Source organism: Macrotis lagotis, chromosome 1, assembly GCF_037893015.1.
Source record: "Macrotis lagotis isolate mMagLag1 chromosome 1, bilby.v1.9.chrom.fasta, whole genome shotgun sequence".
In the NCBI taxonomy this organism is placed as follows: domain Eukaryota; kingdom Metazoa; phylum Chordata; class Mammalia; order Peramelemorphia; family Peramelidae; genus Macrotis; species Macrotis lagotis.
The window spans coordinates 628,829,168-628,842,298 of record NC_133658.1 but is presented as its reverse complement, the minus strand read 5'-3'; the positions used below and the strand labels follow the sequence as shown (position 1 = coordinate 628,842,298).

The 13,131-nt window shown below is 32.9% G+C and overlaps 1 protein-coding gene across 4 annotated transcripts in view; it reads left to right on the top strand.

Moving 5' to 3' along the window:
- Positions 1–13,131, top strand: part of LRP1B (LDL receptor related protein 1B) — a 2,479,914-nt gene that overhangs the window by 2,373,743 nt on the left and 93,040 nt on the right. For all 4 annotated transcript variants that reach the window (XM_074215080.1, XM_074215079.1, XM_074215078.1 and 1 more), the window contains one exon: positions 2,089–2,214. In XM_074215080.1, the coding sequence (XP_074071181.1) occupies positions 2,089–2,214 (126 nt within the window). The remainder of the gene's footprint in view (positions 1–2,088; positions 2,215–13,131) is intronic.

Genomic DNA, 13,131 nt, shown 5'->3' with positions numbered 1-13,131 from the left:
CTTTAACTTCCTTCTACAGTTTAGATGCCACCTCTGACCCAAAGCCTTTCATGAGCCTCATTAGACTTGCTCCCTATTCAAAATGCTTCCTATTTGCTTATCTAGGTAATATTTACTTATCTAGGTAGATATATATAAGGGTCCCATTGACCCCAAAAGAATAGAAGTTCCTTCAAAGTTTTCATTCTTTGTCTTCATATCCCTTGAACCTTGCATATTATGGTCTTCAATAAATACTTTATTTTTTATTATTGCTGAATTGAATAAATATTCATAATCTTATGGCTGCATTTATTGAAGAAGACTCTTTGGATGCATTTTATTATACTGAAACAAATTATTGTTTATAATTTATAATCAATAAATAGTTAAATCTTGTACTTCACATATATTAGAGACAACTTTTTGATGATATACCTGTAGTCAGCTATAGAAAATCATTCATGAAAGCCTTCCTATTCTCTCCAAATTTCATCAAATATATCTTTGATTATGTATAAATCAATCTTATAAATATCTTATAAAGATGAGAAAACATACATTTTGGGTCATTTGTTTTTGATGCATTCAAAACAGATTTAATTATATGTTCTAGAATTTTGTTGAAGATTGCAAACTGTTCTACAATTTTCAGGGTTCATTTTTTGCCTTTTTGCAAGTTGTGGCAATGGTTAACTAGGTTTCAACAAGTTAATTCTAGTAATCCCATTTTTAATGATTCTTCAAAAATTACTGATTTTACATGCCTTTATAAATATTTAGAGATTAAGACTTTAATCTCTCAAGATTCAGGTTCATTTAAAATAATTTTTTTAATGTGTCCATCACACATCTTGGGCTTCAATTTTAATCTTAAGGGAGTTCAGATGATTTCTTTTTAGTATACTGGCAACTACCTTGAGTTTCAAAACAATTTAGAAAAAGGAATCATTGCAGCTTTTAAAATGTATGCATTAGTTAAATATAATTCATATTCAAAGCAAAATATATAAAGACAGATGTGTGTATCTCCAGCTATGCTTCTTAACATGGTGCTTAACATACAGCATTTATTTAGTATTTTTTCATTCATGCATTCATTCATTCATTCATTAAGAATCTATTGACAAAACAAAGGAAATTAATTTCGGTAAAATAAGTTTTTGCCAAGGCAACTCTAGAAGTTGCAGAATAGTTGTTAGTCTGCCCCAATCAAAAAAATAAATAATACACGCAATTATTACTTGAAACCTAATTTTTGTGAAGATTAGGACTTTTGCTGCTTCTAAACCAGCAGTAATTGATAGTACCAGCAGGTAGTAAGTGATTTTTAATGATTCCACTACTTGCTCATAGATTATGATACTTGTTCTGATATGAAAGATTATATCCTCAGACATAAAATGTCTTCCTCAAATATGAGGTTAGTGTTTGAATAGTGTTTCTAACAGAAAACATATCATTCATTTAGCCATCCTCCCAGGATCCTTTTCCTTTTCAGTCTTATATATGGCAAGGTACAGTCTATGTATGATCGTAGAATTACAAAAATCTCAGCGCTAAGGGGGACCTCAGAATTATCTAAGCCCGGTTTGCCTGAGCAGAAATCCTTGTATCTAGGATGAATGTCAAGAAGTTATTTGATAATACATACAAAAGGAGGCAATTGTATAGGTATGAGATTAAAAAAGTACTAAATACTGTTTCAATAATAAACACTTTTTGATATACTAATTCTTATTAAATGAAGAAAATACTTGGATTTTTAAATGTGATAATTTTATTTCTTTAAAGCTTCATGCTGAAGAAAAATGGTTTGGCTACTTAGCTTTGTTTCACTGGCCAACTGCTTTGAAAATATATGCAATTTGTCACAGAGAAAAGCAAGGGAGTATGGGTAACTCGGGAAAATTCCATGCTCGTAGCCTAAAGCTACTAGTATATCTTATGCTGATGCTATGCTAGTTCTCTCTCTTGAAGTATGAATGACAGCATTGAAATATATCAAAAAAAATTCAAAGTGACTATATTTAAACTTCAGTGAAATATTATCACAAGCTAAAGTTAATTATATTCATGCATATTTTGTTTTATTTTGTTTTCATTCAGTACCCAATCCATGTTTGGATTTAACGTGTGAATTCCTCTGTTTACTTAATCCTTCTGGGGCTACATGTGTGTGCCCAGAAGGGAAATCCTTGATTAATGGAACCTGCAAAGATGAGAGCCTATTAGGTAGGTATATTGTAGTCTTGGGAAAATAATGCATTTTAAGATGAATTAATCAGTTAATAAAATGAAGGAAAATGCCATCAACCTAGTCATCAATTGAAAATTCTTGCTATGAGTGGCTCTCAAGTGCTGATGTTTAATAACATTAATTTTTCTTTTTCAGTGTTTCTATTTCCTGTCAACTCATTTCATATTTATTTAACTTGCACTTATGCACATCTAATATGAGCACAAATGTACTGTGAGAAGTAGTAGCATAAAATTGGAACAAGAAAACAGTTTCAGTAGTTGTTTCATGAAGTCATTTTTAGATTGTAAGGAAGGTAAACTCAAAGAACAAATTTGGAAGGCCCCAGAAAGGAATAGGGAAAATTATAGTTGCTTGTAAATGTACATTACTTTTTGGGCCAAGAAAGTGTGTCAAGATGTTCTCTTACCACTGACCATAATGAGTTTTGATTGGTGGCAAGAGATCAGCTCTTAAGAGTTTGTGACAGTTTGTTGGGAATGTTAAGATAAATTGTTCTGAAAACATAATGTGAACCAAGAGTTTAATTTGTGGTCAAAGTAATTAAAATAATACAGAGAGTAATGGGGTAAGAATAGAGTCTGATTAAGATAGTGAAAAAGTTATGATTTGTATAGCAAGAAAGTGAGAGAAGCTGTATTGCAATGATTCTAGATTGGGGGAATAATGATGGATGATGCTTTACAAATGACAAATATTTGGATGGCACAATTCTGAGATTTTAGTCATTTCCACTCAGCAAAAGAAAATTCCTGGGAGCATACAGACCTGAAGCATAAACATTGTTCTGGTAAAAGTGTTTATCCTTATGAGAGAAAAAAGGAAAATATGGACTGTATAGTATTACATATGGGTAGACTTTTGTGCCAGTTGAATGATTAGGGACAATGTGTGGTCATTAATGGGTAGACTTCAACACTGAGACAATATCTTTTAAAAAGGTATTATATTTGAATGTTTGTTTTTTATTCAAATCTTAGGAGAAGGTATATCTTACATCTCACATGATAAGAGTGTAAATCCAAGAAAATATAAAGAGGCTATCGGGGTGGTTAGATAGTGCAGTGGATAAAGCACCGGCTCTGGAGTCAGGAGTACCTGAGTTCAAATCCGACCTCAGACACTTAATAATTACCTAGCTGTGTGGCCTTGGGCAAGCCACTTAATCCCATTTGCTTTGCAAAAACCTAAAAAAAAGAGGCTATCACAGTGGTCAGTATAAAAGATGAAATTTTCTATAGATAAAGGTAAAGCTTCAAACTGAGGTTCAAAGAAAAAACTTCAAAAATATAAGATTATGAAAGCATGACTTGACAGCTGCTCCTATGAAAACATTCTTAGGGTTTAAATGGATGGTAAAGATTTTATAAGATTTAGCAGGGTAACTTGGTAGCCAAAAAAACTTGTACTTAGATCCAAGTAGTGTTCAGTTCTGGAGACTATAATTTAAGAAAGACATTATCATATGGTAATATGACCAGAAAATGGTAAACAGAATGATGAAAGAACTACAGAACCTGCTATTGTAAAATTAGTTAAAGTAACATGTTAATTCTAGAGAAAAAAATTGACAGAACATGAGAGAATTTCATGATTTTATAGGCTATGATAAGAAAAAGGGATTATACTCAGTCTACTTGACTTCAGAGGACAGAACTAAGAGTGGTGAGTACAGTGGAAAGATTTAGGTTTGATTTAAGAGAAGTTATTTTAGTTATAAGATAAATGGTATGCCTTGGAAAGAAGTGAGTTCCTTCCCACTGGACGTCTTCAAGCAGACAGTAGTTGGAGATGACAAAACAGCATTATTGGAAGAGACCCCATTAGTTTATTCTGGTATTCCCAAGGCCTCTAATTAAATGGTACATGTAGTAGTACTTCCACATTAATAGAAAACTTCACAGTGCTCCTCCCCGAGAATTCTTAAAGCGATTACCAAGACTTCCCTTTATTAAAGCAAGGAATTAATATTCTATTGAATATGGAATAATCAGTATAAATGATCATCACTGTTTCATGCCACTTCAAATTCTAACCACTTTAGAAAAGACCAAATTTAGAATAATATTAAATATAAAGGATTATTATTTACCTTTTGAAGATGTTTTACTTTTTGAAAGCTTTGACTATAGTTGCATTCAATAGTAAGTTTCTGTGGAATATTTAAAATATGATTGTGATTTATGAAAATTGTATTTGCATATAGCTTTTGCCAGATATAGCTTAGAAATATTTGATGAGTGCTCTTAAGAATAATGATAATTATTCTTAATGTTAGACATCTTTGTTATATTTCTTATTAAGTCATTTCAGTTGGGTCTGATTCTTGATGACTTCATTCTTGAAAAAGATAGTAGTTTTCCATTTCCTTCTCCAGTTCATTTTACAAATGAAGAAATTGGGGTAAACTTAAGTGACTTGCCCAGGATCACAAAGCTAACTACTAATGCCTGAGGCCAGATTTTGACTGGGAAAAGTGAGTCTTACTGCCTCAAGGTCCAGCACTCTATTCATAATGCTCCAGAGCTTTCCCACTTTCACCCTCCACCCCCAACACACAGTTTCCAAGTGCTTTACTCCCAAGGTTGAGGCTGAGGAATTAGAATGTCTGATTGTGAGATTAATAGAATGAATGATTGAGAGGAACTTTCCTAATTAATGGAGTGACCTGAATACTTTCTCAGAAGTTTCAAAGCTCATTATTGCCATAAGAGAAAATACCAAATTTAACAAAATTAGATGGGTTGGTCTTCTAATCATGTGATTTTTATAAGATACAGAATTTGGACTTCTTGAATTGAAAATCAAAGTATGTGAATTTTAGAATTATTGATTGTTCAGATCAATAGAAATTAATTTTTCTCATCATTAATATTTTATAAAACCAAGTTTTACATCTCATTATAATCACCTACCTTTCTCTATTTGCTATTGTTAAACTGATTAGCCCATTGAATATTACTAATCCTCATGGAGGGAATTTGAATTTCAAATCTTACTCATTCTTAGAAAAGTGTTCTTCTGCTCTCTCCTAGAGTTGATTATAATTGCTAGAGCCGATCTTTGGGGGTTATTTGGTTATTGACAAATGTAGCCTTGTTTTTCAATCATAGAAGCATTATTGCAGTTTGCAGATGAATATAATGCCAGTTTCTTTTCATCACACAGTGCTATATTTTTAAATTTTCCTTTGCTTAATGTTGCATATCATAGAAAAGAACATGTACCAACATGTTGAAATTTTAAACTTCAATATAGTTCAATATCACCAAACTGCAGTTAAATATGAATGCTTCCTTAATTGTAATACCAACATGGATAATAATACCTTAGCTCTAAAATGTTTCCCTTTTAAACAGTCCTAAGTAGTTATTGCATATTAGAAAATTTCTTACTGGATGAGTTAGAAATTTGTGTTGAATATTAATTTTTACAGTATAAATACATCACTGCTTCAGTGACTATCCCTGCCTTTGTGACTTACTTAAAAAAATATGATTCTCAGTTGATTTTATTCTCCCTGTGAATTAGATGATAGGAGTTAAGTAAAGAGACAAAATACATGTCAAAGATTTGCTCATTATTGAAGAAAAAAAAAGAAAACTTGATGCACTTATATAACAGGACAATTGGCACCCCTCTTTGGTAATAAATCATATGATCAGAATTTGCAAAGAATCCCCAGGCAGGGGCCGAGTCTAGATGGCAGAGTAAAAGTTGGGACTTGCCTGACCTTTCCCTTAAATTATTTCAAATACCTATACATAATGATTCTAAACAAATTTTAGAGTGGCAGAATCCACACAAAGATGGAGTGAAACAATTTTCTAGCCTAAGACAACTTAGAAAATTGGGAACACCAGGATGAGAAGGACATGCCAACACAGACCCACTAACAAAGCAGGAGTAGACTTAGAAGCTACTGAATCAACAGTGGAAGCAGCTTCTTCTGGATCTCAGTCCACAGACAGTAAATGGGGTAGGGGTCAAGCAACTAGTCTGAAGGATATTTATAAGGGTCTCTTTGCTAGAACTGAGGCAGGACTCTTGTTGCTTTGCCCATACTCAGATTTGGGTCACAGAACTAGGTAGCAGTCCCAGGGCAAGGAGGACACTAACACACCAGAGCTTGTGGCCACAGTGAAGCAGAGATCCTTCTCCCAGTTCCATGGAAGAAAAGAATGCTTGTGGTCACTCACAGACCAGAGCACAAGTGAGGAGAGTAGAGAACACACATCTCCTTAGATCTTATCACCCTAGAAGAACTGAAAACTTGCAGGTCCCTAGAAGTATCTCTGGAAACAGCTTCACAAAACCCCTGGACTTTGGAATAGCATGCTCTCCACCCTGGAAGCACCCTACTTTAACAGAGTGTTAAAAATCAAGTAAATCAACAGAAAAAATATCTAACCATAAAGTTACCATGATGATAATGATTGTCCTTCATTCTCTAAGAAGATCATGTTATCAGTGAGGTGATACCAAGACAAGCAAATGAATTGGATTTAAGTGAGGGAGTGCTGTGCAAAGTCACTAGGCTCACTTTCTCCTCCAGAACCATCTGGGTTCAGCGACCAAATGTGAATCAAGAGGACTGGAGATGATCCTGGATGTAAGGCAATCAGGGTTAAATGACTTACTCAAGGTCATACAGCTGGTAAATGTCAAGGGTCTGAGGCCAGATTGAAACTCCTGTCCTCCTGGAGTCTTCCTGATGCCAAGGTCAATGCTTATCAACTAGAGCCACTGTAGGCCCAGACTCAGGAAGCCCCAAGTTGAAATGCAAATTCATACAAACTCATTGTCTGTGTGAACCTGGGCAAGTCACTTAATCTCTATTTGCCTTGATCACTAGAGAAGGAAATGGCAAACCACTGCAGAATTTCTTTTTTACTATGGTGACAGGGAATATCAAAATGCATATTCAGAAGAACAAAGTCAAAGTTTTTCCATCCTAGAAGAAAATTATGAATTGATTTCTGACTTGATAATCAAGTAAGAGAGGAGGAGGAAAAGATAGGAAGAGACGAGTAGTATAAGAAAGTCATGAAAAATGAGTCAACAGCTTGGTAAAGGGGAGACAAAAGAATGCTGAAGAAAATAATATCTTTAAAAAACCAGACTACCACAAATGTTTAAAAAAAAGTACAAAAAGTTAATGAGGAGAAGAATGCCTTAAAAAGTAGTATTGACCAAATGTAAAAAGAGGCACAAAAAATTCACTGAAGAAAATAATTCCATAAAAATTAGAATTGAAGGATAGTTAGGTGGTGCCCTGGAGTCAGGAGAACCTGAGTTCAAATCCAACATCAGACACTTAATAATTACCTTGACCTTGAGCAAGTCACTCAACCCCATTGCCTTACCAAAAAAGAAGATAAATAGGAAAGGGAAATCATAAGGGACTTAAGGTTAAATTGTTTATATTCTTTCTTGTCAAAATGAAACTACTAACTCATAAAAAACTTTGTTATTATTAAAGTGGTCAGAAGAAGTGAATTTATACACACATATATATACATACACACATTATATATATATATATATATAGAGAGAGAGAGAGAGAGAGAGAGAGAAAGGAGGGTGTTGGGTGATGTGATCTTTGGAGCTGATAGAGAATAAGAAAATCTTACGCTCAGCAGAATTGGCTCAAAGAAGGAATAGCATACAACACTCACTTGGATATAGAAATATTTCTTACTCTACAGGAAAGTAGGAGGGATAGGGGATAACAGAAGGAGGAATAATAGAAGGAAAGGTAGGATGTGAGAGGGAGTAGTTCAGTAGCAAAACACTTTTGATGAGAGACAATGAATAAAAAATATAGAACAAATGGGGAGAGATAGAATGAAAGAAAATAGAACTCTATGAAGAAAATTTTGAGGAATGTTTCTCTGATAAAAGCCTCATTTCTCAAGTATTTAAAGAACTGAGTCAAATTTGTAATAATAACCATTCTCCAATTGATTGCTGATCAAAAGAGATGAACAATTTTCAGAATAAGTAATCAAAACTATCTTTAAATATATGAAAAAATGCTCTAATATACTGATTGGAGAAATACAAATTGTATCATGATTCTTCATAACTATTAGATTTATTAACAATACAGAAAAGAAAGATGATAAATGTTGTAGGGTATGTCAGAAAAATGAAACACTAATGCATTGTTTATGGAATAGTGTATTGAAACAATGTCCGAAGATCTATAAAACCATACTTACCCTTTGGTCTACCAATACCATACTAGGTCTGTATTCTAAAAGATAAGTAAGATAGATAGATAGATAGATAGATAGATAGATAGATAGATAGATAGATGGATAGATGGATAGATAATAGATAGATTTGTACATATATGTACAAAAAATTATAGCAGTTCTTTTCTAGTGGAAAAGAATTGGAAATTATGGAGATGTTCAACATTTGGGGAGTGGCTAATCACCTTGTGGTATGTGATTTTGATAGAATACTATTTTGATGTAAGAAATGATGAACAGAATGTTAGGAGAAAAATCTGGAAAGACTTAGATGAGCTGATATAAATGAAGTGTACTGTTTGCAAAGTAATAGAAATATTGTAAAATTATTGACTGTGAATGTTTAGCTATTCTCAGCAATAAAGTGATCCAAGCTGAAGGACTTAAGATGAAAAATGCTATCTATCCTCAAAGAAAGAGTTGATGGTCTAAATACAGATGGAAGCATACATTTTTTTACTTCAATTTTTTACTTCAAGGTTTTTTGGGGAGTTTATATTTTCTCTCACAGCATGACTGTTATGGAAATATTTTGCATGACTTCACATGTATAGCCATCTATCAAATTGCTTGTTTACTCAATGGTAAGAGGGGCAATGGAAAGTGAAGGGAAAAAATTTCAAACTCAAAAGTTTTAAAAATGAATGTTAAAATTTATCTTTACATGTAACTGGGGAAAAGTTGAATACTAAATAAAATTTTTTAAAAGAATCAACCTATAAAGCCAACAAAAGAACAATTCTAAGTATACTGAACATGATCTATGGCCCTATCAGTTATCACAATCTCCCTAATATTAGCAAGGTGATGGAGAATATTTCCCATTCTAAAAACCATTCCTTTGTTGTTATGCTAGAAGCAACCTTTCTTTTTGTTGAGCAGTATAAACAAATTGAACAATTAGATTTGGTGAAAATCATTAATATGTACCTTTATTTCTAATGCCTCTGTCATACATAGGGTTGTATAGATATATTGTAGGAAAAAATTAAAATTAATTGTTCAAGGACAGCAAATTCTGACACACACACACACACACACACACATATATATATATATATATACATAGAGAATACTATACATATATATATATGTATATACATATATATTCATGGAATTAGCAGAACACATAAGCTACTGATTTTCTACTAAATACTTCTTTGCTTTCTATTAGACTTCATTAACTTCCTTTAGAGAAAGCATGGTAGCTTCCATGGGAGCAGTACAGTTTGGAGAATAAGTCCAAACAACTGTAATCCTGAATCAAATTGAATCCAAATTGCTCAAAATGATGTCTACTCAATGGCATCATCAGAATGACTAGAATTTCCAGTTTTCTACCAATGTGTTCCTGAATAATTTGAATTATTACTTATACTAATACTTTGTACATGTTGAATCAGTCAGGCAATAAACATTTTTCAAGGACCTATTATGTGCTAATATAGAGAAAAAGTAGATTACTCAATTGATAGAGTACTGGACCTGGAGTCAGGAAGGCTTTGAGTTCAAATCCGTTCTCAGACACTTACTAGCTATGTGACCCTTAACCTCTGTTTGCTTTAATCCATTAAAGAAAAAAATGGTGAACCATTCCTATATCACTGCAAAAAAAAATCACACAGGCAATATTGGTGTGATATTATCACAAGATCATGAAGACTCAATGATTGAACTACGACAACAATATGGCAGTCTCGTGCTAAGGGAAGAGGATACAAAAAAAAGGACAACAAACAATGCTTACTCTTCAGAAAATCACAGTCTAATGAAGGAGAAAACATATTCACATCTATGTACAGACAGACCAAATGCAGGATACATTGGAAATACTCAACAGAGGGAGGTCACTAGACTTAAAAGGGATCAAGAAAGCCTTCTTATAAGAAAGAATTTTAGTTGTAACTTGGAGGAAGCAAATTAATGCAGAAAGTGAAGAAAAGGGATGAAAGCATTTCAAGAAAAGAGGCAGGGGCAACTAGTGAACATACCTTGAGTCCAGAGATGTGATGTATTATGAGAAGAAAAGCAAGCAGATTAGTATCATTGAATCATGGGTATGTAGATGGTAATACGAAGCTTGGAAAGGCAGAAAGAAGCTACAGGGAAAATATTTTATTATATATCTTTTGTTAATGTTGCTTCAATCTTGCTTAATGTGGCTATAAAGTTGTTTAACTCAAGCTTACTATAAAGGTCAGACTTAGAGAAGCTCTTGAGGACTGTAAGGAATACCTAGATTCCACTTAGTGCTTGTTTTGTGTTTATTTAGGTATTATTTCCAGTCTTCCTCAAAGTTCATGGTTTGAGTTCTGCCTCAAATTATATTAGATATACCTGCTGATAATGTGATCTCAAATTGCCCTTCTGCCTACCTGAAGTCAGTTGACCAAATGTCCTTATACCTGTATCTATATATCTATATCTATGTTGATATAAGTATATCTATAGATATATAGATATATGACCTAATAAATTTCTTTCTAAAGCTATTTCAGAGGTTAGGGTTCATTACATGGCTAAAAAGACCAGGTTATGAAGAGCTTTGAAAGCCACAGGTTTTTATATTTAATACTGGAGGTAATATGAACCATTTAAGTTGATTGAATAGGGGTATGATGATATATTAGATATGCACTTTAGGAAAGTGATAGTTGAGTGGAGGATGGACTGAAGTGTGAAGAGACTTATTTAAGGTAGGAAGTCATTCCAACAGACGATTACAGTAGTCAGGGTGTGAGATGAAAAGGACCTAAAGCAAATAGCGACAGGCAGAAAAAAGGTACATACATAAAAGAAAGTCTATCTATTTGATAGAATTTAGTATTTATTATCTGTTTTTATCATTATAACCTATCCCATGATGTATGATGCATGTCATTGACTATAGAGTGTTGAACATGCAATCAGGAAGCCCTGGATTTAAATGAAACTTCTAGTGTAAAGTGACTGTGTTTAAGTCACTGAACCCCACATTCCTCATTTGTAAAAATGGAGATAATATCTGCAGCACCTGGCTCACGAATAAGCTTGCTCATGTAAAGTACTCTATGAATTTGTAACAGCATTAGTACTAGAATAGATATTATCCTCTTTACATAAAATTAAATCTAAGAAGGGTAAGGACTTATTTAAGATTACATTGCTAGTAAGTAGCTAGACTAGGATTCAAAATCATCTCTTTGTGTCTGAAAAAACAGTTGGGTTTTGATAAATTATTATTCATTTATCTTTTGTTTCTGACTCAGAAATTTATCATATTCACTTTGCAATTACAGGTAAAAGAAGTCCCTGAAAGTATATTGCAAACATGGATGTTGAAGTAATTTAAAATAGTCCTACTTCTTTTCAGAATTTATAATTGCAAATTTAATCATTGGGCAGCTAGATGGTGCAGTAGATAGAACTTTGGGTCTGGAGTCAGGAAGACGAGTTCAAATCCAGGTTCTGATGTTTGCTAGCTGTCTGACCCTAAGAAGATCATTTAACTCTGTTTGCTTCAGCTTCCCCATCTGTAAAATGAGCTGGAGAAGGAAACAGCAAACCACTCTAATATCATTGCCAAAAGAACTCAAAATGGAATCACAGAATTGGACATGACCGAACAACAACAGAAACATAGCAATCCACATTTTTAGAGTACTCTACACTTTCTAAGGCACAACTGCCTATTTTACTTTGGCAAATCACTTTAGTTTTCTTTCCTGTACAATTGAGGGGATTGAACAAGTTGACTTTGGTGATCCATTCTAGTTATAGCTCTATGATCTTAGCAGCCTATTAAGTAACATCTTTAAGCAAATAGTAGAAATATGATTATCCCTACTTTTTAAATGAGAAAATTGAAACTCAGAAAGTTAAATGCCTTATCCATGTTAACAGAACTATATTAGTGCATGAGGTAGAATTTGCACTCAGATCTCCTGATTCCATGTCTAGGATTCTGATTTGACATTTGGCAATATTGTTTTATGTAAATATTATCCTTTTATATACCTCTATTAATTTTTCTCTGCTAATAGATGGAGCTTAATGACAAGCAATTAGTCTAAAAATTCTTTAAATATCTTCTCTTTCATTAAACTAATCATTGAATATTCTTGAAATAATATGTCTTTAAAGTATTTTCTATTGATTTTTCTCTGCCTTTATTAAGAATGCTAGCTGTTGATAAGATATTCTATCCTATTCTTGAATAATTTATCAAGGTTAGAAAACCTTTTATCTTGAAAAATCATCATGTATTCTCTGTTTAACATTTTAATAAATGATAGAGCTGCAAAATAAAACAACCGAGAGCAGAGAAGATCAAAGAACTGCTTAGGTGTGCATGTGTGTATGTGTGTGTGTTTATATGTATATTTTACATATATATATATATGTGACAGGGAAATAATAACTTCTTAATTCAATTGATTCAATTTTTTTTCCAATTGTTACTTTTAATATATTACATTGAGAATGTAATGTCTAGAATACCTCTAGCTATGGTTCAAGTTCTAAAGTCATAAAACAAATGTATTCCCTCTTCCACATGACTGAGTTTTCAGTTATTTAGAGACAACTATTCTGCTCTTTGTGTGTCTTCTTTTGGTTGAATATAAATCTAGATTATTTAGTTTTATGATTTTT